At 41.2% G+C, this 27,733-nt stretch overlaps 1 protein-coding gene across 5 annotated transcripts in view; it reads right to left on the bottom strand.

Annotated features, from left to right (window-relative positions):
* The window catches only part of LOC128638648 (uncharacterized), a 421,261-nt gene that overhangs the window by 312,474 nt on the left and 81,054 nt on the right, over nt 1-27,733 (bottom strand). For all 5 annotated transcript variants that reach the window (XM_053690743.1, XM_053690741.1, XM_053690739.1 and 2 more), the window contains one exon: nt 2,176-2,457. In XM_053690743.1, coding sequence (XP_053546718.1) covers nt 2,176-2,457 — 282 coding nt within the window. The remainder of the gene's footprint in view (nt 1-2,175; nt 2,458-27,733) is intronic.

Genomic DNA, 27,733 nt, shown 5'->3' on the forward strand with positions numbered 1-27,733 from the left:
GTTAAATAGAATGTTAAATTCGAAATTTTGAATGTGGACATTCGATATAATTATAAACATTCAAATTCGAAAGTGACATTCGAAAACTGTAAATAACATTCCATTTTCGAATTTTTAAGAATATTCGTTCTTATCGACATTCGGATTTAGAATTTGAATTTCGGTAATAACATTCGTTCTACATTCGAAATTCGAAAATTTACACATTCGCCCATCCCTAGATTTGAGGTTTCCTATAATTGCGCACGTCACAGTTTCGGTTTTTGTTTTTTTGTTGTTGTTTATGGTGATAAGCTGACCGCTGCTTAGCAACAACAGATTATGCATCTTGTCTGCAGCATATCCCTTTTGGTGGCGTCCTGAGTTGTGTATTAAGATGTGAAATTGTGATCAAGGTGTGACCACACCCCCTGTGGTCTGATTGGCCTTCCGTTATTCAGTTTGGGCATATGGGCTGTGGATGGCTATGTGTGGGAACTAGTGGTGGATTTGACGATCAAGACAAGTTGGATTGGTTCTTTAATGCGGGGTTGCGTTGTATTTAGCTAGGCCACTGTGCTGTGTTGATTGTTTTTCGTTATGCAGATTATATTGAGTAGATGACTTAGTGTCAGTGTAGTGGGCTGTTCTGATTGCCCATGACATCATGAGAAGGGGTGTGTGGCATTCCACCAATGAGGTGGTGCTGTTTTTGGCAACATATTTGCTAAACGATTTGTATCTTAATTGTTGATGTCTCTTTTTTTCTTGATTATTTTCCAGTGTGGGTGTTAAGGTGTCATGATATTTTGGAGTCTTTGTTATGATTTGTAGTCACTATATTTATATTACATATTTTTAACAGCTGATAAGCTGTCTGTTTGATACCACACGTTCGTTTGTTGCACACGCTGCTCTCCAATAGGCAGATTATTGTAGGAGGGCCTATCTAGGCTTTATAAAGGCTCACTATTGCACTATCTGACTGTCTGTCAGAGGAAGGGACTTTTGTACCCCGAAACGTCACATCAAAATAAATGTATGTGTTTGTTGACTAAAGACCTGTGAGTGCTTCATCATACTGCTTTGAGATATATATATATATATATATATATATATATATATATATATACAGTATATATATATATATATATCTAGATAGATAGATAGATAGATAGATAGACACGTATTACCTGGGTTAGGATTATAATTAAAGGGAGATGAAACCTATTTTTTTTCTTTCATGATTCAGATATTGCATGCAATTTTTTACTTTCCAATTTACTTCTATCATCTAATTTGCTTCATTCTCTTGGTATCCTTTGTTGTAGGCCCAGTACCATGAAACTCCCTGCTGATTGGTGGCTGTACATATAAACCTCTTGTGATTGGATATCAGATGTGTTCAGCTTGCTTCCAGTAGTTCATTGCTGCTCCTTCAGTAAAGGATACTACCAGTATAAAGCAAATCTGATAGAAGCAAATTGAAAAGTTGTTTTAAAATGTATGCTCTATATGAATCCTAAAAGAAAATAATTTGGGTTTCATATCCCTTTAAGGTTAGAGAGGACTATAGTTTGGGTTAGGTTATGGCTATGATTAGTGTTAAACATTTAAATGTCAGATATAGCAGTTGGGGTTTGCTATTGTTAGGGCTAGGGTATGGCTAGGGTTAATTTCTGTCATACAGGTGGTTAACTAAAGATACACCTGTGGCAACAATATTAGTTTATTTTTGACTTATTGGACATTTCTTACAAGCTTGTAAGGTTTAGGGGGAGACTTTCTTTGAGTGAATCCTAATAAGCTATGCTCACACGCTAGAGCACATGCATGTTAGCTACGGAAAACACCAGGTGACTGCAGATGTGTAGCAGTAATTATTGGTTATACTCTCTAGTAATAAATAAAGCCCTGCATTCTACAGTCTGACAAACCTATAATACTTGCTCTAAACTGTGCCTGGCAGTGATAGAATCTACCTGCTGGGCTTCATATTGTGTAATCTGAGTATAGTAATAAGATACCCACCTACTTGCACCAAATGTACACTATTTATCTTGTTTGTATATGTGTGTGATTTGTTTTCTTCATAAAGTCAACCTGTTACCCCATTGTTATCATCTGTGAAATTATCCTGTAGTTTAAAATGAAAGAAAAATAACAATAACCTATAAGCATATGATAGGTACTTACCTGTGACTTCTATTCTTAAAATGTTACTATAGGGAGAACTACTAGATTGTGCTCTCACAAAACAGCAATAATCCCCACCATGTTCATATTTTAAATTTTTTATATTAAATTCGGCCACATCTGTATCAGGTATTTTGGATTCTATTATCTGCGGATACGTATTACAGTCTCTGCACAAACTTAATGTCAAACGTGGTACATCAGAATAACATAAGAAAGTCAGGCTTCCTCCTCTGTATATCACTTGGCTGGGATAGGCTGTAAGTGATGGTGCAGGATAATCTGATAAAAGAGAAAAAGAGTCATCTTTATAACTGTCATTATATTTTGTACACTATGCTGCTTTATATTGCTGACTGTATAATGTTATACAGGTGCTCCTATTCTCCTGCCCTTCTGCCTCCTCTTGTGCTGCTACAGCCTTTACTAAGGTTATTCCTCTGTGAATGAACTGTCAAATGCAAACAGCACCAGATCACCAGTTGCTTTTTAAAACCCATTGTGCCCCAACTCTTACAAGAAAAATTATACCCTTTGAATTGCACTGAGTTACCACATTTTAACCTAGATTACAAGTGGAGCGCTATTTAGCATTATTAGACATCTAACAGTAATTGCACTTGACTGAAATTGATACCCTCCATTAAACATCTGAGCTCTCAAAATTACAAGTTGAATGTAAAGTTTTTTCATGGGAGTGCAAATATAATTTGTGCGCATTACTAGATTACATTAGCAAGTAAAATGTGCTTCCCCTTTATAAGTTTCCAGAAACATACTGATTTCATGTAATACAAATGCAAATAACTAATACAACGGCCCTTTAACACATCTATCCCTTACATTATAGCTGTTTGGATTGATACCTATGTACAGCATAGCTGCCAACTGTCCCATTTTTTGGCTTCCTGTCCCTACCTTTTAAAGGAAAATGAAACCCAAAAATGCTCTTTTGTGATTTAGATGGAGCATATCATTTTTAAACAACCTTCCAATTTACTTCTATAATCTAATTTGCTTTGTTCTCATTGTCTCCTTTGTAGAAAAGCATACCTAGGTAGTCTCTGGAGCTTCACATTGGCTTGATGTGTTTTTCTAACTCCCAGTAGTGCTTTGCTGCTGCTTCAATAAAGTATACCAAAAGAATGAAGCAAAATTGATAATAGAGGTACATTGGAAAGTTGTATAAAATGGTATGTTCTATCTGATGCATGAAATAAAAAAAAATGTGTTTCATGTCCCTTTAAGTGTGTCCCTTGTTCTATTAAGTCTATATTTAATATCTTGTGCAGTGCAGTACTCCCCTCACAGAGGGCGTTGTGGCGTATGATTTAACATCATTGTCTCTAGTCTCTTAGTTACTGTATGTACGTTTTTTCTCTAGTCTTCTTTATCTGTGCTGAGTGCTCATCTTTTATACTGAAGTTTAGCAATGTGTAGTCAGGTAAGAGAGAGTCATGAGCTGTGTAATACCAGGGTGGATAGACTAGAATGCAATATCTGAGGAAGCAAGGCATCTGAATAGCATTGCACAATTTGGAACATGTGTAATTGTCTTTGATTACCAGAGGCTTAAAACATCAGAGACTCTTCATGTGCTGGGACTGCAATTCACAGAACAAAAAAAAATATACAGATTTACTGGGGCATTTTGTTGTCTATTAACCCACTGCCTACAATCACTGCTGCAGCAAAGATAAAAAATGACTATTTACCTCATCAAATGCCACCTGCTTTTGAAGCTTTCAATAGTGTTTTAGCAAAAGTAGAGGGAGTGGGATGGCCCTACACTACAGAAAAAAATAAAGGGACAGGGAGAGATGGGGAACTACACTACAGAAAAAAGTGGGGTGGATCCCTCACTTACAATAGCGGAGGCGGGAAGGATTATGGGAAACACTACACTACAGAAACTTTAAAAATAAAAAAAAAGCATTATTTAAAAAAAAGCATTTTATAGGTACTGGCAGAAGACCCTACACTGCAGAAAATATCAAAAAATAAAAAACATATTTAATAAATAAATAGAAACATGCCTTAAATCTTCATTTTGGCAGACTGTCCTAAGATGATGGTGACCAGTGGGGGTAAGGGAGGCAAGAGAGCTGTTTGGGAGGGATCAGGTAAGGATCAGGGGGTGAGAAGTGTGAGGTGGGAGGGTAATCTCTACACTAAAGCTAAAATTAACCTTACAAGCTACCTGATTAACCCCTTCACTGCAGGAATTTCAGACGTGTGGTGTGCAGCTGCAATTAGCAGCCTTCTAATTACCAGAAGACTATGGCAAAGACATGCATGTCTGCTATTTCTAAACAAAGGGGATCCCAGGGAAGCTTTTACAACTATTTGTGTCCTGATTGCACATGTGGTATGTAAATAATGTTAGTGAGAAATCCAAAGTCTGTGAAAAAGTTAACAATTTTTTTTATTCTGATAACATTTGGCGGTGAAATGGTGGCATGAAATATAACAAAATGTGGCTAGATCAATACCTTGGGTTGTCTGCTTAAAAAAAAAAAAAAAAATTGACAAATAAATAAAACAAAAAACAAGGCTCTATTTCTGTTTTAATGGAGTAATAGCAAAAATGCTAAACATTCTTCTCTGAAAGTTCCGAAAGTGAAGGGGTTAAAGCCATTGGCATGCCTTTTTTTTCTAACACCTGAGACATCCTATCTTTGAGCCCTTATAACATTTTAATGCAATTTTTTCTCAATAATTTTTATTAAATGGTGTTATTATGAGTGTAACTGTACTTTTTAATGTAATTTTGATGTATTTTGTGCATATGTGGTGCTTCTCTAGTCCCTCCCCCCTCCACTGCTGGACTGCACCCCCGCCTCCCGGATTTCTTCCCACATCTACCGCCAGCACCAGCAAATAATCGTTGCAGACATTGACACACACAGTGTCACCGTCTATAATGGTCTGGCATCTGCCTTCATATGGAAACGGAGCACCGATCATGCTCCAGTTCCATATACAGGCAGATGCCTGGAGCTCAGGAACTCCGGCTCTTAGCTGGAACTTAACAGCCGAGACTGCTGGAGCTTCCTGCAGGTCCGACATATACATACATTGTGCAGTACGAATAGCAAAGTATTGCACAATGTATATATACGTCTTAATGGGTTAAGGGGTTAACATAGAGATACATACATACACACACATGTCTAAATATGTATGTGCATATATATATGATGGAAAAGTTCAAAAACAGGTGATGATAGATTATTTGTATCAACGATACAGAATTACACTATGTGATTTTTTTATTTTTCCATATACTGTTGCTGGGATATCTTTGCTACCATTAATACTCCTGAGGTCTCGAGATTGTAAGATCCGGGTTGGAAAGTTATACCTATTCAGGAGCCATACAGAAGCCTTGTAACCTTTTGCTATCAGAGATAGAGGTGAAGCCTAGAACAAAGATCCACAGCTGATAGAAGGCTCAGAATCTTCACAGAAGGGCATCAGAGGATTATCTTTACCCCTATGGAGCCTTAATCTTACCTCATAGGATTGAGGTTTTATTTGGTAATCAGACATCCACGTATCCATACATATTTGCTTGCACTGGATTTGAATCAAGTGACTTTCCGTACAGGGTCGGCTCCAGAACGAATTAATGGGGGGGGCATTTTTTTTTTGTGAGGGGGCACGCATGTTTGAGAGTCAAAATAAGAGCAGACCTACATAAATAGTGTGTAGAGTTGAAAGGAGGATATTATCAGGAAGTAGGGGGTTAATCTGCTCTCCAGATATCTGTGTGATCCATAATTGACTGATGTGTAGTTGCGGTGTCAAAAGTATAGATAAATTTCATAACGTCGTTGGGTCGTTGCCTTTCCCCATATGCTTGTGGCCGGGACTATTAGGATATCTAGTAGAAGTAGTATATGCAGCAGCAGACAGAGAGACAGGTCAATATACGCATCCAGGGGCGAACTGACAAGTCGGGCAATTCGGCCCTGGTCTGAGGGCCTGGCAACTTAGAGGGGCCCCCTCCATAGATGCAGCACTATTAAGGAAGTCAATGTTTTTATTTTATTTATATAAAAAAAAAATATTTTTATGTTTGGAACTTGTTGGGTGAGCGGCGAGCCATGCTCAAGTTTCTGCGGTGTAGGGCTAACGGAGCTCTGTCGGCTCATTTTTAATTGATATTAGTCACAGTGAGAGTGAACAGAGTTAGTGTGGACAAGGTAAGTCCTGGCCTGGCTCACTGGCTGCCAGCATTAGCAAGAAGCAGCTGACAGCGCGCAGTCAGACGGCAGCCCACCATGCAATATGTGGACCAGGTTGTGGATGACTCCGGTCCACATATTCATCATCTCCAGGCTCCAGCTCCACCCACCCAGACGTCATGCACAGGCAGCATCCAAATTTGACAGCCGCCAGGATAGCGGTGGCACGTGGTACTCGATCGGGTTGAATTGCAGCAATGTCTGTCCGCCTGCTCGCCAGAAACACAGGCCCTCAAGCTCCATCCGAAGCTTGATAAATGGGCCCCTACATCTCTTATCAGTCAGTACTATACTTAACATATATTCATGTACTTACAAAAATTGTTAAAAAGCTCTCATTTCACAATTATCCTACCCTCATCTTACTTGTTGTTAATGTAGAAGGCTCTGCCCCCCTCCTCCCCCCTCAATTCAGAGCGACTCTTGTCAGCTGAGATCTAATAAAGTGATCAATGGGACTAACATACCCCACCAGTATTGTCTATATCTAAGAGAACACATAAGGCTAGCTAATTAGTCACTCACGACAGCCATTGTAAAAATATAAAACAGAGGTCAGATATTCTCATATACAATATCAGTTGCTAATTTTTTCTTAGTAACTATGTCCAAGAGCGACCATTCCAAATGCTAAGTAACTGATGTAATTTTTGTTAGGTCCAAGAGTGACCTCCTGTGTCAAATGAGGATATTACTGCATACTATCGTATAAAATAGAGGTCCCAGATGTCTATCTATTATAACTCATTGTGTTGACTTATTTTGTGTCTATAGATATTGTTAAACTGAAATTTTTGTATGTTAATGTCAGGGTTTCTTCCCTGTTTTGTTTGCCATGTTCTGCTGGCAGCCATTTTACTCACCTCTCTTGCTGACTCTGGTGCATACTGTGTGATGCTGCTCATTTCCTGCACTTCCTTTTATGGCCAGACTGGTGTAGATCATCCGTGTGAGACAGGATGCAGTCTCAGAATTGTGATGTCATCACTTATTATTTAAAGGGCCTCTGTTCAGTATGCTTTGCCCTTGCGTTGTCTCAGACCTGTTTGTGAGAGCTCCTGTGTATTACCTGGCTCTCTGACGTCCCTCCTGGTTCCTGATCCCTAGCTTATTCCTGACTCTGCTGTTCTCCTTGTTACTGATTCCGGCTCATCTGACTACTCGCTTTGGCTCCTGACTACCAGCTCTGGTTTTGATTCCTGGCTTGTTATTTGACTTGTGGACTTTTTATTATTTTTTGCTATTAATAAAGGTGTGATTATTTTTGCACTTCTTGTCTCAGTCTGATTCCTTGCACCCTGACATTATGCAAGGGCCATGAATCCTGATGGTGCTAATAATCCACCTTTACCTGCAATAATTTCCAGGATGGATGAACAGGATCACCGCTTGGATCAATTTGCACTAGCCCTGCAAACCCTGCTGACTCGCACTGCACATTTGGACCAAAGTGTCCCGCAAGTTATGGCTGCTCCTGTTTCCGCTGCTGCACCTAGTTCTACCTCAGCATTATGGAGGCGATCCTAATCAGTGCAGAGGGTTTTTGAACCAGGTGGGCATTTACTTTGAGATGTTACCTCGGGCGTTTCCCTCTGACAGAGCTAAGGTGGGATTTCTCATCTCGTTACTCTCTGACACAGCTCTTGCCTGGGCTAATCCCTTGTGGGAGACTAATAAACCTGCGATTTTAAATTACCCTGAATTTGTGGCCTCCTTTTGAAGGGTATTTGATGTTCCGGCTCGCTCCTCCTCTGCTGCTAAACGACTCATTTCCATTCAGCAAGGTACAAGATCTGTTGCTCAGTATGCCATTGAGTTCCGTACGCTTGCCGCAGAGGTAGGTTAGAACAATGAAGCCCTTGTTGCCGTCTTCTTTCATAGGCTCTCTGATGTGATTAAAGACGAAGTTGCTGTCAGAGATTTACCAGAAGATCTCTAGGCATTGGTGTCTTTTTTGATCCTAATTGACATCAGACTAAGTGAGAGGCCCTCTTTCAAGGAGCGCTTGCGGAAGCCTCCTGTTCCGTTGTCTCCTACATGTTTGTTCCCACCCATGCCTCCCTCTCCTCCCATGCCTCCTGGTCCCGAGTCACCAGGTACTGCTGAGCCGATGCAGTTGGAATTCACGCGTCTCTCTGCGGCGGAGAGGGCCTACACAGCCAGGAAACGCTCACACCTAAGTTCCTGTCTGGGGCAGACCTTTGGTGGTTTATCCTCGTCCCCGGAACCGCTAAAGGAGAAACCTTTGGTCACGGTTGTCCTTTCCTGGGTGGACTCCTCCATAGTCACTCAGGCTCTTGTTGGCTCTGGTGCTGTGGGCTATTTCATTGACAGTGCTTTTGTATCAAAGCAGTCCATTCCTGTTTTGCCTCGGTCCGTTCCGCTTGCTATTGAGGCCATTGATGGCAGGCCCCTTCAGCCCGCACTCGTTACTCATGAAACTGCTCCGTTATCCATGGCTGTTGGGGCTCTCCATTTTGAAACCCTCCAGTTCCAGGTGATAAACTGTCTGCATTTTCCGGTTGTTCTGGGTTATCCCTGGCTCCAAAAGCACAATCCCAGTCTCGACTGGCGCAGGTCTGAAATTTTGTTGTGGTCTCCACAATGTATTTCCACTTGTCTTTGGAAACCAGTTAAAGTCTTGTGCACTTTTTCGGTATCTCAATTGCCAGAGGAGTACCGAGAGTTCCTAGAGGTTTTTGACAAGGTGCGTGCCGGTACGCTGCCTCCTCATGGTCTTACGATTGCGTGAGAAGGGCCTGTATTGTAAACTCGAGAAATGTGAGTTCCATCAGACTCAAGTAACCGTCCTAGGTTATGTTATCACCATTGCAGGGTTCTCCATGGATCCTGACAAGTTATCTGCAGTTCTGCAGTAGCCTCACCCAGTTGGTCTTTGGTCTATTCAACATTTTTTAAGGGTTCGCCAATTACTATAGAAAGTTTATTAAAAACTTTTCTTCCTTGGTCAAACCTATCACAGACATGACCCGTAAAGAGAATGATCCCCTCCATAGGTCACCTACTGCCATTAAGGCCTTTGATAGTCTTAAGACTGCCTTTGCTGCCACTCCAGTTCTGGCTCATCCTAACCCTGTCCTGCCTTTTGTTCTTGAGGTTGATGCGTCTAAGACTGGAGTAGGTGCCCTCTTGTCTCAACGTCCTACGCCTGATGGTTCCTTGCATCTGTGTGGGTTCTTCTCTAAGAAATTGTCTCCAGCGGAGTGCAATTATGAAATTGGCGACAGGGAATTACTGGCCATAATTTTGGGACTCAAGGAATGGAGGCATCTTCTCGAGGGTACTAGCGTGCCAGTGCTCATTCTTAGTGACCACAAGAATTTAACTTATCTATCTGAAGCAAAATGTTTGTTGCCCCGACAGGCCAGATGGGTGCTATTTTTGTCTCAGTTTAATTATGTGGTCTACTACCTGCCTGATAGTAAGAATGTTAGGGCTGATGCCCTCTCTCGACAATTTTCCCCTCTGTCTAAGGAGGAGTCTGTACCTACTCCAGTTATACCTCCTGACTATATTTTGGCTACCATATGTACTAATTTCCCTTGTTATTTGACTTGTAGACTTTTTATTATTTTTTGCTATTAATAAAGGTGTGATTACTTTTGCACTTCTCGTCTCAGTCTGATTCCTTGCACCCTGACAGTTAAATGTTACTATAACTAACTTCATGATTTCTAATCGTGATACCTAACCTATAGCATATAATAGATTGCAATGCTCTTGCTCTGAATGAGGATATGGTCCAGATAACACTCTGTGGAGATCAAGTGTAAATGACTCACTGTGCCTCTACCTCTCTACAGATGCCTATTCTCAGATATATCCACCCCTCTATCATTACTACATGACCTCTTCTCTCTTCCCTTATTACTTCACTCTGTCATACTAGTAGGCTCAGCCCCTCCTCCCCTCTTCCTCACTAATTAGAGTGGCTCCTGTCCGCTGAACCCACCTCCCCCCCTTTATACTATGGCCCAAGAGTGGCAAAGACAAAAGCCACCTCCCCACATGCTAATTTCATTAGATTAGATGGGTCCAAGAGCGGCCCCTCTGGCATTGTGGGGAACATTTGTGATATGATATACTGTAATATAAAAATGAAGTTCTATCTTACTTAGTCCAAACCCTTTTATGACACGGTAATCAGACATGTTTTGGGATCTAACTTCTTCAGGCCTATCTCACATTGTAGACTTCACTATGTTCCCAAAACAAATTAAAATACAAGACATAGCTTTATACTCTATGGTAGTAGCAACTCCATTCTCCTTTCTAAATACTTTTTATTATCTATACATTATGTTCTACAAGAGCACATATTTAATATGTGGAGCTACAACCTATGTTCTTTTTGGTAATCTTTATGTGATTAATAAAGAAAAGAAATGTTGGTTCAAATACCACTAGTTACCTTAAAGCTACCCCAAAAAAATCTGAGATCTCCCAACACTCAGACACAGTAAGGGGAGCGCTAGAAGAATCTATTTTGAGGATCTGGAACAGTATACTTCTAAGATATTGAGGCCTACTTATCAAGCCGTCAACTGCTGCATTCGACTGCACCAATACATTCGCCTAACATCGTGGCCGCGGACCTGAATACGCTCTCCATATTTATAAAAAAAGCTGTCAAAAAAGCTGCGCACCAAGTATGGGGCGATGAGCAGCAGACTGTTGTTAACTAACAGTCATCGATCTCGCTGCTATTCGGCTTTTTCCCAAATTTATTTATACCCTGTCACTAAACACCACCACTATAATAAAATGTTTAACCACTATCCCGCCGCTCCCGGAGCCTGCCGCCAAAGTCCTTTCTCAAGAAAGCCCTGTAAGAGGGAGAAACGCGTTGATGAAAGTTACAGCTACCTTACACTTCATATATTGTCTATAAGGACTTTAATACTCTGTTGAAGTGACAAGTTTTTCAGCTACCCACGGAGAGCATGAGGACCGCATTGTGAAGGGCCACGCGCCTAAGTCAAGCCGGTTTCAAGTTGCACATCAAAGTCCGTTTACTACAAGGTCTATAAGAGAGATCTGGATACACTATGACCCTGCGTGCGATCCTGCACTAAGAGCGGGGTTTAACATCTACAATATAGCAGCCGCTATAGTTCATCTGTCAAGTTATTCTGACCAATAGGATTTCCCTACAGAGACGACGCCTCCCGATCAGTGACGTCACGGGATATACATATGCCTCACGGAGGTGATTCTTAATACACGGACAGTACGCCTGAAGGTAAAACGGGTTTACTTTTACCCGGCTTCGATCCTTTTTTTATCTCTTCTGAGGACTTTAGTTATTATGTCGACTTCCTCTACATAATACAGAGACAAGGTCTATATTGGCAACAGTAGTCATTTGTTTTAATTTGTGTTTTTATATATCGGAGACATCCGATTTTTAATACCTCTACGTTTATGCACTTTTTTTTGCAGGATTTGTACCTCTATGACTGTTTGATTAAATTATATTTGCAAAGCAAGTCATTTTATCTCATTTTATCTCATTTCGTTTGCATAGCAAGTCATTCATTTTACTTTGTTTTCATTGTAGCACCTTTAGCTTTGACTAGCGCTTCTCCTCTTTTTTCATTCTTTTGCATATCTTTTTTCCCTAACTTGAGGGACTTTAGGGTTGGAGCAGCTTGGTGCCTCTTGCGCACACTTTAACACACCTACACACACATAGATCAATAGATGCAATATACATTTGATAGATACGAATTGCATAGATCAATAGATGCAATAAACATTTGATAGATACGATTGATAGTTAGATAGATTTGATAGATAAATAGCTAATTTGAAAGATATATAATTTCCCAGACAGAGAATTACAAAGACGTGCGACAGAGTATAACAATAAAACATGCGACTGGGACCCATGGTAAGGTTACTTCCTTTTGCACAATCGAGTATACCAGTTGCAGAGTTTCTGACCCTGCATTCTGGCTGCACCTCTCCCTGCAAGAGAGATCTGTTACAGAGTTTTTGGGCCTCTATGCAAAGAGCTGGCCTGCCTGAAAGGAGCAGCAAGGCAGATCAAAAGATGCAATATACATGTGATAGGTACGAATAACATAGATCAAAAGATGCAATATACATTTGATTGATACGAATTACAGAGATCAATAGATGCAATATATATTTGATTGATACGATTGATAGTTATATAATTTCCCTGACAGAGTATAACAATAAAACATGCGGCCTGAGACCCATGGTAAGGTTACTTCCTTTTGCACAATCGAGTATACCAGTTGCAGAAGTTCTGACCCTGCATTCTGGCTGCACCTCTCCCTGCAAGAGAGATCTGTTACAGAGTCTGTGGGCCTCTATGCAAAAAGCTGGCCTGCCTGAAAGGAGCAGCAAGGCAGATCAAAAGATGCAATATACATTTGATCGATACGAATTACAGAGATCAATAGATGCAATATATATTTGATTGATATGATTGATAGTTATATAATTTCCCTGACAGAGTATAACAATAAAACATGCGGTCTGGGACCCATGGTAAGGTTACTTCCTTTTGCACAATCGAGTATACCAGTTGCAGAGGTTCTGACCCTGCATTCTGGCTGCACCTCTCCCTGCAAGAGAGATCTGTTACAGAGTCTGTGGGCCTCTATGCAAAGAGCTGGCCTGCCTGAAAGGAGCAGCAAGGCAGATCAAAAGATGCAATATACATTTGATAGGTACGAATTACATAGATCAAAAGATGCAATATACATTTGATCGATACGAATTACAGAGATCAATAGATGCAATATACATTTGATTGATACGATTGATAGTTATATAATTTCCCTGACAGAGTATAACAATAAAACATGCGGTCTGGGACCCATGGTAAGGTTACTTCCTTTTGCACAATCGAGTATACCAGTTGCAGAGGTTCTGACCCTGCATTCTTGCTGCACCTCTCCCTGCAAGAGAGATCTGTTACAGAGTCTGTGGGCCTCTTTGCAAAGAGCTGGCCTGCCTGAAAGGATCAGCAAGGCAGATCAAAAGATGCAATATACATTTGATAGGTACGAATAACATAGATCAAAAGATGCAATATACATTTGATCGATATGAATTACAGAGATCAATAGATGCAATATATATTTGATTGATACGATTGATAGTTATATAATTTCCCTGACAGAGTATAACAATAAAACATGTGGACTGAGACCCATAGTAAAGTTACTTCCTTTTGCACAATCAAGTATACCAGTTGCAGAGATTCTGACCCTGCATTCTTGCTGCACCTCTCCCTGCAAGAGAGATCTGTTACAGAGTCTGTGGGCCTCTATGCAAAGAGCTGGCCTGCCTGAAAGGAGCAGCAAGGCAGTTCAAAAGATGCAATATACATTTGATAGGTACGAATTACATAGATCAAAAGATGCAATATGCATTTGATCAATACGAATTACAGAGACCTATAGATGCAATATATATTTGATTGATACGATTGATAGTTATATAATTTCCCTGACAGAGTATAACAATAAAACATGCGGTCTGGGACCCGTGGTGTGTTAAGCACTAAGTAGTACTATTCTTAGCAGTTTAATACCTGTTACTCCCCCTATCGGGGGAGGTCTATATGGCCTTGATTTTCGGAACAGGAAGATGGAAGAAGATGCTTGGTCTGTCCTCCTACTTCAAATTTGGCCGAAACACAAGTGGCTGTCACAAAACAGTCCGGCCACGAGATCGATAGATTTGATAGATAGATCCATAGATTACATAGATCAATAGATGAAATATACATTTGATAGGTATGAATAACATGGATCAAAAGATGCAATATACATTTAATCGATACGAATTATAGAGATCAAAAGATGCAATATACATTTGATCGATACGAATTACATGGATCAAAAGATGCAATATACATTTGATAGGTACGAATTACATCAATAGATGCAATATACATTTGATAGATACGAATTACAGAGATCAATAGATGCAATATATATTTGATTTATACGATTGATAGTTATATAATTTCCCTGACAGAGTATAACAATAAAACATGCGGTCTGGGATCCATGGTAAGGTTACTTCCTTTTGCACAATCGAGTACAGGTTGGGGTCCGGGATTGCCTTTTTGTGCTGTCTGATTCTTTCAGGTATACCAGTTTTGAGGTTCTGACCCTGCATTCTGTTACAGAGTCTGTGGGCCTGTATGCAAAGAGCTGGCCTGCCTGAAAGGAACAGCAAGGCAGAGGGATCGATTCCTGCCTATAAGAAACCAGAGGACATGCTACCTCCTGGAAGTGTGCAGTGAGCCAGAGGGATTTATTCCTGCCTAGAAGCAGACAGGCAGAGGGGACGCTACCTGCCTGGGAACCCACTGAGACCAGCCCAGCTGGGGGAGATAAAGCCCCTGGGTTGACCCTGGTCTCAACCACGATAGCCCTGGTCCCACTATTTGGAGGCATAGGGAGCTATTCCTGCCAAGAAGCAGCCTGTCAGGGGGATTTATTCCTGCCTAGAAGCAGACAGGCAGAGGACACGATACCTGCTAATAAAGAGCTTCAGGGCAGAGAGGACGCTACCTGACTGGGAGTCCACTGAGACCAGCCCAGCTAGGGGAAATACACCCGCTGGCTTGACCCCGGTCTCAGAAACTATATCTCTGGTCCCACTATCCGGTGGCCACCCCTGGAGGAAGGGAGACCCCCTAGTGGAGTACCGCTACATCCGGGAGATGGAAAAAGATGTTTGGACACCCACTACAGGTCGTTCTCCTGCAGCCTTTTTATACTTGGGTCCTTGACCCTCAACAGGCACAACAGCATGAAATACCACATATGCCATCCTTTTGCACAATAGAGTAAAGGTATGGCATCGATTTTAGGAACCTGGAGATAATTTTTAGGAACCGGGAGATGGAAAAAGATGTTTGGACACCCAGTACAGGTCGTTCTCCTTCAGCCTTTTTATACTTGGGTCCCCGACCCTCAACAGGCACAACAGCATGAATACCACATATGCCATCCTTTTGCACAATAGAGTACAGGTATGGCATCGATTTTAGGAACCCAGAGCTAATTTTTAGGAACCGGGAGATGGAAAAAGATGTTTGGACACCCAGTACATGTCGTTCTCCTTCAGCCTTTTTATACTTGGGTCCCCGACCCTCAACAGGCACAACAGCATGAAATACCACATATGCCATCCTTTTGCACAATAGAGTACAGGTATGGCATCGATTTTAGGAACCCGGAGATAATTTTTAGGAACCGGGAGATGGAAAAAGATGCTTGGACACCCAGTACAGGTCGTTCTCCTTCAGCCTTTTTATACGAGGGTCCCCGACCCTCAACAGAAACAACAGCATGAAACACCACATATGCCATCCTTTTGCACAATCGAGTACAGGTATGGCATCGATTTTAGGAACCCGTAGATAAATTTTAGGAACCGGGAGATGGAAAAAGATGCTTGGACACCCAGTACAGGTCGTTCTCCTTCAGCCTTTTTATACTTGGGTCCCCGACCCTCAACAGAAACAACAGCATGAAACACCACATATGCCATCCTTTAGCACAATCGAGTACAGGTATGGCATCGATTTTAGGAACCCAGAGATAATTTTTAGGAACCGGGAGATGGAAAAAGATGCTTGGACACCCAGTACAGGTCATTCTCCTTCAGCCTTTTTATACGAGGGTCCCCGACCCTCAACAGAAACAACAGCATGAAACACCACATAGGCCATCCTTTTGCACAATCGAGTACAGGTATGGCATCGATTTTAGGAACCCGGAGATAATTTTTAGGAACCAGGAGATGGAAAAAGATGCTTGGGCACCCAGTACAGGTCGTTCTCCTTCAGCCTTTTTATACGAGGGTCCCCGACCCTCAACAGAAACAACAGCATGAAACAACACATATGCCATCCTATTGCACAATCGAGTACAGTTATGGCATCGATTTTAGGAACCCGGAGATAATTTTTAGGAACCGGGAGATGGAAAAAGATGCTTAGACACCCAGTACAGGTCGTTCTCCTTCAGCCTTTGTATACTTGGGTCCCCGACCCTCAACAGAAACAACAGCATGAAACACCACATATGCCATCCTTTTGCACAATCGAGTACAGGTATGGCATCGATTTTAGGAACCCGGAGATCATTTTTAGGAACTGGGAAATTGAACAAAAAACATGCTTGTACACCCAGTACAGGTAGTTCTCCTTCAGCCTTTTTATACGAGGGTCCCTGACCCTCAACACGCACAACAGCATGAAATACCACCACATATGCCATCCTTTTGCACAATCGAGTACAGGTATGGCATCGATTTTAGGAATATAAAAATGAATAGTGAGAGACAGCACCTTTTCAAACAGGGGCACAGGAAAGGGTTAGCCAAACCCCAATGTCAATTTCAAAAAGGTAATTTTCCAGCCTCCAGTAAATTTTAAAAGACCTTTATTAGTTTCTTACAGGGTCCATTATAACAACGACGTTTCAAACCTATACCAGGTTCTTAATCATGTTTGTAGAATAGTGTACAGGTGTGTCTTTTATACCTGTCCATTTCCTATAAGATTACACAACAGTGCCATCATGTGGTCAAAATTTAAAATTACAAGTGATAAATAAAAATCTTCAGTTATTCAACTTCTTATATATCTCAAATTGAATTTTTAAGCTAGTTACCATCTTATTCTTGATTTTTATATATTTATCACATGCAACATTAAAACCAAATACTAATACATCTACAAATAAAACCTATACACATAAAAAATTGGAATCAAATTTGCTACTACAGATAAATGCTACAATTATCAATTAAAAAAATAATGACCATTCAAATTCTTTATTCAAACCTTCAGGTATCATAGTATTTAACTTATTAATCCAAAACATTTCCCTTCTTTTGAGCAATTGGTCCCTGTCACCTCCCCTCCTGGGTTTGTCAACTTGCTCAATGACTTGAAATCTCAGTTGACTGATGTTATGACCCATGGAGAGGAAGTGACAGGAAACAGGTGCCTCTGTATTTTTATTCCTGATATTGGATTTGTGTTCAGTGATTCTTGTTCTTACCGCCCTACTAGTTTCACCTATATAAATCCTGGCACACGGACATTTAATGAGGTATATAGAGTATGTGCTTCTACATGTTAGATATTTTTTGATTGGATATTTGGTCCCCTTAATAGGGTGGAAAAATTCCTTCCCCTTTATTATGGAGCTACAGTGGCTACAATGTAGGCAAGGATAACAACCTCTATTATCAGGTCCTATTGATGTTTGAATGCTTTTCTTTTTGCTACCTATATCTGCTCTTACCAGTAAATCTCTCAGGTTCTTGGTTTTTTTGTAAGCCACTATAGGTATATTTTTGAAATCTTCAACTTGAGGATTGCATTCTTGAAGTATGTGCCAGTATTTATTAATAATATGTGAGATTTTAGATCCTAAAGTGTTGTATTGGGTTACAAAAACCATTCTGTTTTCTTTTGTTTTGTTTTTTGTATTACAATCTTCCTTATTTTTGCAGTACTCTAATTGTTTTGTAATTAGTTCTTCTGGGTATCCTCTTCTTTTAAATTTTTCTGCCATTTCTTTTAATCTTGTATCACATTTCTTTTTGTCAAAAGACAAATTTCAACCTCCAGGCCGCCCAATAGTGGCAGGAGTAAATTCTATTTTTTCAAAAATTGCAATCTTCCTAGATAAAGTGTTACAGCCCTTCTTGTTAGAGACATCTTCTTACCTAAAAGACACTAATGATATCCTTGAGAAACTAAAAGATATTGGACAAATTGGAGACAAATGCATTCTATATACACTAGACGTCACTAGTTTATATACTTCAATAAAGCACACCAGTGGCATTGAGGCTGTAACAAACACATTAAAAGTGAATAACAAATACACTGAGAAAGAAATACAGTTTCTGACAGACTTATTGTCTGTTATTCTATATCAAAATTACTTCCTATTCCAAGACACCTTTTATTTGCAAAAACAGGGTACTGCGATGGGCTCCAGTGTCGCCCCAACATATGCCAATATTTTTATGTCCCACATAGAAGAGAAATTTGTATACTCAAATCCATTATTTCTTCAATATGGTGCAGCATGGTGGAGATTTGTGGATGACATATTTGGCATATGGTGGGGTGACACTGAGAGCCTATGGCAGTTTGTTGAGCACCTTAACTCATCTGTCACGGGCTTAAAATTCACTCTCAACACTGAGGAAACAGGAGTAGCATTCTTAGACACTTTTGTATATAAAGAACAAGGTTTCCTAAAAACAGATCTATATGTGAAACCCACAGACAAAAATAAAGTATTACAATATGATAGCTTCCACTCTAAAAAAACAATAGAAGCCATACCCCAAGGTCAATTTAAAAGAGTAAAAAGAATAGTTACTGACAAAAAGAAATGTGATACAAGATTAAAAGAAATGGCAGAAAAATTTAAAAGAAGAGGATACCCAGAAGAACTAATTACAAAACAATTAGAGTACTGCAAAAATAAGGAAGATTGTAATACAAAAAACAAAAGAAAACAGAATGGTTTTTGTAACCCAATACAACACTTTAGGATCTAAAATCTCACATATTATTAATAAATACTGGCACATACTTCGAGAATGCAATCCTCAAGTTGAAGATTTCAAAAATATACCTATAGTGGCTTACAAAAAAACCAAGAACCTGAGAGATTTACTGGTAAGAGCAGATATAGGTAGCAAAAAGAAAAGCATTCAAACATCAATAGGACCTGATAATAGAGGTTGTTATCCTTGCCTACATTGTAGCCACTGTAGCTCCATAATAAAGGGGAAGGAATTTTTCCACCCTATTAAGGGCACCAAATATCCAATCAAAAAATATCTAACATGTAGAAGCACATACTCTATATACCTCATTAAATGTCCGTGTGCCAGGATTTATATAGGTGAAACTAGTAGGGAGGTAAGAACAAGAATCACTGAACACAAATCCAATATCAGGAATAAAAATACAGAGGCACCTGTTTCCTGTCACTTCCTCTCCATGGGTCATAACATCAGTCAACTGAGATTTCAAGTCATTGAGCAAGTTGACAAACCCAGGAGGGGAGGTGACAGGGACCAATTGCTCAAAAGAAGGGAAATGTTTTGGATTAATAAGTTAAATACTATGATACCTGAAGGTTTGAATAAAGAATTTGAATGGTCATTATTTTTTTAATTGATAATTGTAGCATTTATCTGTAGTAGCAAATTTGATTCCAATTTTTTATGTGTATAGGTTTTATTTGTAGATGTATTAGTATTTGGTTTTAATGTTGCATGTGATAAATATATAAAAATCAAGAATAAGATGGTAACTAGCTTAAAAATTCAATTTGAGATATATAAGAAGTTGAATAACTGAAGATTTTTATTTATCACTTGTAATTTTAAATTTTGACCACATGATGGCACTGTTGTGTAATCTTATAGGAAATGGACAGGTATAAAAGACACACCTGTACACTATTCTACAAACATGATTAAGAACCTGGTATAGGTTTGAAACGTCGTTGTTATAATGGACCCTGTAAGAAACTAAGGCCTAGATTTGGAGTTCGGCGGTAGCCGTCAAAACCAGCGTTAGAGGCTCCTAACGCTGGTTTTGGCCGCCCGCTGGTATTTGGAGTCAGTGATTAAAGGGTCTAACGCTCACTTTACAGCCGCGACTTTTCCATACCGCAGATCCCCCTACGCAATTTGCGTAGCCTATCTTTTCAATGGGATCTTTCTAACGCCGGTATTTAGAGTCGTTTCTGAAGTGAGCGTTAGAGCTCTAACGACAAAATTCCAGCCGCCTGAAAAAAGCAGGAGTTAAGAGCTTTCTGGCTAACGCCGGTTCATAAAGCTCTTAACTACTGTACCCTAAAGTACACTAACACCCATAAACTACCTATGTACCCCTAAACCGAGCTCCCCCCACATCGCCGCCACTCGATTAAAATTTTTAACCCCTAATCTGCCGACCGCCACCTACGTTATACTTATGTACCCCTAATCTGCTGCCCCTAACCCCGCCGACCCCTATATTATATTTATTAACCCCTAATCTGCCCCCCACAACATCGCCGCCAGCTACTTAAAATAATTAACCCCTAATCTTCCGACCGCAAAGCGCCGCCACCTACGTTATCCCTATGTACCCCTAATCTGCTACCCCTAACCCCGCCGACCCCTATATTATATTTATTAACCCCTAATCTGCCCCCCTCAACGTCGCCGACACCTGCCTACACTTATTAACCCCTAATCTGCCGAGCGGACCTGAGCGCTACTATAATAAAGTTATTAACCCCTAACCCGCCTCACTAACCCTATCATAAATAGTATTAACCCCTAATCTGCCCTCCCTAACATCGCCGACACCTACCTTCAATTATTAACCCCTAAACTTCCGACCGGAGCTCACCGCTATTCTAATAAATGTATTAACCCCTAAAGCTAAGTCTAACCCTAACACTAACACCCCCCTAACTTAAATATAATTTACATCTAACGAAATAAATTAACTCTTATTAAATAAATTAATCCTATTTAAAGCTAAATACTTACCTGTAAAATAAATCCTAATATAGCTACAATATAAATTATAATTATATTATAGCTATTTTAGGATTAATATTTATTTTACAGGTAACTTTGTATTTATTTTAACCAGGTACAATAGCTATTAAATAGTTAAGAACTATTTAATAGCTACCTAGTTAAAATAATAACAAATTTACCTGTAAAATAAATCCTAACCTAAGATATAATTAAACCTAACACTACCCTATCAATAAAATAATAAAATAAACTACCTACAATTACCTACAATTAACCTAACACTACACTATCAATAAATTAATTAAACACAATTGCTACAAATAAATACAATTAAATAAACTAGCTAAAGTACAAAAAATAAAAAAGAACTAAGTTACAGAAAATAAAAAAATATTTACAAACATAAGAAAAATATTACAACAATTTTAAACTAATTACACCTACTCTAATCCCCCTAATAAAATAACAAAGCCCCCCAAAATAAAAAATTCCCTACCCTATTCTAAATTAAAAAAGTTACAAGCTCTTTTACCTTACCAGCCCTGAACAGGGCCCTTTGCGGGGCATGCCCCAAGAATTTCAGCTCTTTTGCCTGTAAAAGAATAAATACAATACCCCCCCCCAACATTACAACCCACCACCCACATACCCCTAATCTAACCCAAACCCCCCTTAAATAAACCTAACACTAAGCCCCTGAAGATCTTCCTACCTTGTCTTCACCATCCAGGTATCACCGATCCGTCCTGGCTCCAACATCTTCATCCAACCCAAGCGGGGGTTGGCGATCCATAATCCGGTGCTGAAGAGGTCCAGAAGAGGCTCCAAAGTCTTCCTCCTATCCGGCAAGAAGAGGACATCCGGACCGGCAAACATCTTCTCCAAGCGGCATCTTCGATCTTCTTCCATCCGGAGCGAAGCGGCTGATCTTGAAGACCTCCGGCACGGATCCATCCTCTTCTTTCGACGTCCAACTGAAGAATGAAGGTTCCTTTAAGGGACGTCATCCAAGATGGCGTCCCTCGAATTCCGATTGGCTGATAGGATTCTATTAGCCAATCGGAATTAAGGTAGGAATTTTCTGATTGGCTGATGGAATCAGCCAATCAGAATCTAGTTCAATCCGATTGGCCGATCCAATCAGCCAATCAGATTGAGCTCGCATTCTATTGGCTGATCGGAACAGCCAATAGAATGCGAGCTCAATCTGATTGGCTGATTGGATCAGCCAATCGGATTGAACTTGATTCTGATTGGCTGATTCCATCAGCCAATCAGAAAATTCCTACCTTAATTCCGATTGGCTAATAGAATCCTATCAGCCAATCGGAATTCGAGGGACGCCATCTTGGATGACGTCCCTTAAAGGAACCTTCATTCTTCAGTTGGACGTCGAAAGAAGAGGATGGATCCGCGCCGGAGGTCTTCAAGATCAGCCGCTTCGCTCCGGATGGAAGAAGATCGAAGATGCCGCTTGGAGAAGATGTTTGCCGGTCCGGATGTCCTCTTCTTGCCGGATAGGAGGAAGACTTTGGAGCCTCTTCTGGACCTCTTCAGCACCGGATTATGGATCGCCAACCCCCGCTTGGGTTGGATGAAGATCTTGGAGCCAGGACGGATCGGTGATACCTGGATGGTGAAGACAAGGTAGGAAGATCTTCAGGGGATTAGTGTTAGGTTTATTTAAGGGGGGTTTGGGTTAGATTAGGGGTATGTGGGTGGTGGGTTGTAATGTTGGGGGGGGGGGTATTGTATTTTTTTTTTTACAGGCAAAAGAGCTGAACTTCTTGGGGCATGCCCCGCAAAGGGCCCTGTTCAGGGCTGGTAAGGTAAAAGAGCTTGTAACTTTTTTAATTTAGAATAGGGTAGGGAATTTTTTATTTTGGGGGGCTTTGTTATTTTATTAGGGGGCTTAGAGTAGGTGTAATTAGTTTAAAATTGTTGTAATATTTTTCTTATGTTTGTAAATATTTTTTTATTTTCTGTAACTTAGTTCTTTTTTATTTTTTGTACTTTAGCTAGTTTATTTAATTGTATTTATTTGTAGCAATTGTGTTTAATTAATTTATTGATAGTGTAGTGTTAGGTTAATTGTAGGTAATTGTAGGTAGTTTATTTAATTATTTTATTGATAGGGTAGTGTTAGGTTTATTTGTAACTTAGGTTAGGATTTATTTTACAGGTAAATTTGTTATTATTTTAACTAGGTAGCTATTAAATAGTTCTTAACTATTTAATAGCTATTGTACCTGGTTAAAATAAATACAAAGTTGCCTGTAAAATAAATATTACTCCTAAAATAGCTATAATATAATTATAATTTATATTGTAGCTATATTAGGATTTATTTTACAGGTAAGTATTTAGCTTTAAATAGGAATAATTTATTTAATAACAGTTAATTTATTTCGTTAGATGTAAATTATATTTAAGTTAGGGGGGTGTTAGTGTTAGGGTTAGACTTAGCTTTAGGGGTTAATACATTTATTAGAATAGCGGTGAGCTCCGATCGGAAGATTAGGGGTTAATAATTGAAGGTAGGTGTCGGCGATGTTAGGGAGGGCAGATTAGGGGTTAATACTATTTATGATAGGGTTAGTGAGGCGGATTAGGGGTTAATAACTTTATTATAGTAGCGCTCAGGTCCGCTCGGCAGATTAGGGGTTAATAAGTGTAGGCAGGTGTCGGCGACGTTGTGGGGGGCAGATTAGGGGTTAATAAATATAACATAGGGGTTGGCGATGTTAGGTCAGCAGATTAGGGGTACATAGGGATAACGTAGGTTGCGGCGGTTTACGGAGCGGCAGATTAGGGGTTAAAAGTGTAATGCAGGGCTCAGCGATAGCGGGGGCGGCAGATTAGGGGTTAATAAGTTTAATGTTAGGGGTGTTTAGACTTGGGGTACATGTTAGAGTGTTAGGTGCAGACGTAGGAAGTGTTTCCCCATAGGAAACAATGGGGCTGCGTTAGGAGCTGAACGCTGCTTTTTTGCAGGTGTTAGGTTTTTTTTCAGCTCAAACAGCCCCATTGTTTCCTATGGGGGAATCGTGCACGAGCACGTTTTTGAGGCTGGCCGCGTCCGTAAGCAACTCTGGTATCGAGAGTTGCATTTGCGGTAAAAATGCTCTACGCTCCTTTTTTGGAGCCTAACGCAGCATTTGTTTTAACTCTCGATACCAGAGTTAAATTTATGGTGCGGCCAGAAAAAAGCCCGCGGAGCGTTAACAGCCCTTTTACCGCCGAACTCCAAATCTAGGCCTATTAAAGGTCTTTTAAAATTTACTGGAGGCTGGAAAATTACCTTTTTGAAATTGATTTTAGGAACCCGGAGATAATTTTTAGGAACCGGGAGATGGAAAAAGATGCTTGGACACCCAGTACAGGTCGTTCTCCTTCAGCCTTTTTATACGAGGGTCCCCGACCCTCAACAGAAACAACAGCATGAAACACCACATATGCCATCCTTTTGCACAATCGAGTACAGTTATGGCATCGATTTTAGGAACCCGGAGATAATTTTTAGGAACCGGGAGATGGAAAAAGATGCTTGGACACCCAGTACAGGTCGTTCTCCTTCAGCCTTTTTATACTTGGGTCCCTGACCCTCAACAGAAAAAACAGCATGAAACACCACATATGCCATCCTTTTGCACAATCGAGTACAGGTATGGCATCGATTTTAGGAACCTGGAGATAATTTTTAGGAACCGGGAGATGGAAAAAGATGCTTGGTCGGTCCTCCTACTTCAAATTTGGGGCACTGCGCGTGCAATCTACTGTGCCACCAGATATGAGTGGTTTGTTAAGTAGTACTATTCTTAACAGTTTAATCACTGTTATGTGCCTTTTTTTTTGGTTTGGGTTTTGTAGCCACAGTGCAGCACCAGAGGCCAGAAAAATTAGGCATGTACAAATGCCTGAAAAATTAGGTATTGTTGCAGCCGCTGCTGTAGCAGCAGCCAGAAAAATTGATGTTTGTTTGACAGTTAGAAAGTGCCCTAAAACATTGTGGCTTGAACCCTAGTTGTTGGCGGATAAGTCACGCAAGTCATCCGGCATTCGAAGATAAAATACAGCAGCGTGTGTACCATTTGTACCCCAAGGAAGCTCGTCATCTCATCATGCCTTTTTTACTCTAATGTATCGCACAATGTCAGTCCCTTCAGGATCCATCCCTCATTCATTTTAATAAAGGTGAGATAATCAAGACTTTTTTGACCTAGGCGACTTCTCTTCTCAGTGACAATACCTCCTGCTGCACTGAAGGTCCTTTCTGACAGGACACTTGAAGCAGGGCAGGCCAGAAGTTTGATTGCAAATTGGGATAGCTCAGGCCACAGGTCAAGCCTGCACACCCAGTAGTCAAGGGGTCCATCGCTCCTCAGAGTGTCGAGATCCGCAGTTAATGCGAGGTAGTCTGCTACCTGTTGGTTGAGTCTTTCTCTGAGGCTGGATCCCGAAGGGCTGTGGCTTTGCATAGGAGTTAAAAAGCTCTGCATGTCCTCCATCAACAACACGTCTGAAAAGCATCCTGTCCTTGCCGGCGTGGTCGTGGGAGGAGGAGGATTACTTTCATCTCTTCCCCTGTTAGATTCCCGTTGTGCTGTGACATCACCCTTATACGCTGTGTAAAGCATACTTTTTAATTTATTTTTTAACTGCTCCATCCTTTCCGACTTGCGGGAATTTGGTAACATTTCAGTCACATTATGTTTATACCGGGGGTCTAGTAGCGTGGACACCCAGTACAGGTCGTTCTCCTTCAGCTTTTTTATACGAGGGTCCCTCAACAGGCACGACAGTATGAAAGACCCCATTTGCACAAGGTTGGATGCCGAGCTAATCATGTCCCGTTCCTCGTCCTCACTGATCTTGCTGAAGTTATCTTCTTCCCCCCAGCCACGTACAACAGCACGGGAACCAGATAGGTGACAACAATGAGCACCCTGGGATGCCTGTTGTGCTTGGTCTTCCTCCTCCTCCTCAAAGCCACATTCCTCCTCTGACTCCTGTTCCTCACAATCCTCTTCCCGCGTTGCCGCTGGTCCAACAAGCGATGCTGATAAGGCTGTTTCTGGTGGTGATGGACACCACAACTCTTCCTCTTCACGCTCATCTACGGCCTGATACAGCACTCTTCGCAGGGCACGCTCCAGGAAGAAAACAAATGGTATGATGTCGCTGATGGTGCCTTCGGTGCGACTGACTAGGTTTGTCACCTCCTCAAAAGGATGCATGAGCCTACAGGCATTGCGCATGAGCGTCCAGCAAAAAAATCCCCAGCTCCCCAGAGGCTGTCCTAGCACCCCGGTCATACAAATACTCGTTAACAGCTTTTTCTTGTTGGAACAGGCGGTCGAATATTAGGAGTGTTGAATTCCAATGTGTCGGGCTGTCGCAAATCAAGCGCCTCACTGGCAGGATGTTTCGCCGCTGGATATCTGACAAGTGCGCCATGGCCGTGTAGGAACGCCTGAAATGGCCACACACCTTCCTGGCCTGCTTCAGGACGTCCTGTAAGCCTGGGTACTTATGCACAAATCGTTGTACAATCAAATTACACACATGTGCCATGCACGGCACATGTGTCAACTTGCCCAATTTCAATGCCGCCACCAAATTACTTCCATTGTCAGAAACAACTTTGCCAATCTCCAGTTGGTGCGGAGTCAGCCACTGATCCACCTGTGCGTTCAGGGCGGACAGGAGTGCTGGTTCGGTGTGACTCTCTGCTTTCAGGCAAGTCAACCCCAAGATGGCGTGACACTGCCATATCCACAATGTGGAATAGTACCTGCGGAGCTGGGGGGGTGCCGTTGATGTGGAGCAAGATGCAGCAGCAGAAGAGGACTCAGCCGAGGAAGAGGTTATGGAAGAGGATGGAGTAGGAGGAGTAGAGGAGGTAGCAGCAGGCCTGCCTGCAAGTCGTGGCGGTGTCACCAACTCCTCTGCAGAGCCACGCATTCCATGCTTGTCAGCCGTCAGCAGGTTTACCCAATGCGCAGTGTAGGTGATATACCTGCCCTGACCATGCTTTGCAGACCAGCTATCAGTGGTCAGATGGACCCTTGCCCCAACGCTGTGTGCCAGACATGCCATTACTTCCTTTCGCACAATCGAGTACAGGTTGGGGATTGCCTTTTGTGAAAAGAAATTTCGGCCGGGTACCTTCCACTGCGGTGTCCCAACAGCAACAAATTTTTTGAACACCTCAGACTCCACCAGCTTGTATGGTAAAAGCTGCCGGGCTAAGAGTTCAGACAAGCCAGCTGTCAGACGCCGGGCAAGGGGGTGACTTTGGGAAATTGGCTTCTTACACTCAAACATGTCCTTGACAGACACCTGACTGGGGCAGATGACCAGGAACTGCTATGTAAGAGAGACTGAGTGAAGGATGGTTGAGAGGGGGCAAGGAGGACAGAAGTGGTTGACGTGGCTGAAGATGCTGGACCAGGAGGAGGAGGGTGGCTTTGAGTTTGTGTGCTGCTTCTACTCATGTGTTCTTCCCATCGGCGTTTGTGATGTGAGACCATGTGCCTTCGCAAAGCAGTTGTACCTAGGTGGGTGTTGGACTTCCCACGACTCAGTTTCTTTTGGCACAGGTTGCAAATGGCATCGCTGTTGTCAGAGGCAGACACACAAAAAAAATGCCACACTGCTGAGCTCTGCGATAACTGCATTCTGGTGGTGGCAACAGCATGCGT

Source organism: Bombina bombina, chromosome 8, assembly GCF_027579735.1.
Source record: "Bombina bombina isolate aBomBom1 chromosome 8, aBomBom1.pri, whole genome shotgun sequence".
Taxonomy (NCBI): domain Eukaryota; kingdom Metazoa; phylum Chordata; class Amphibia; order Anura; family Bombinatoridae; genus Bombina; species Bombina bombina.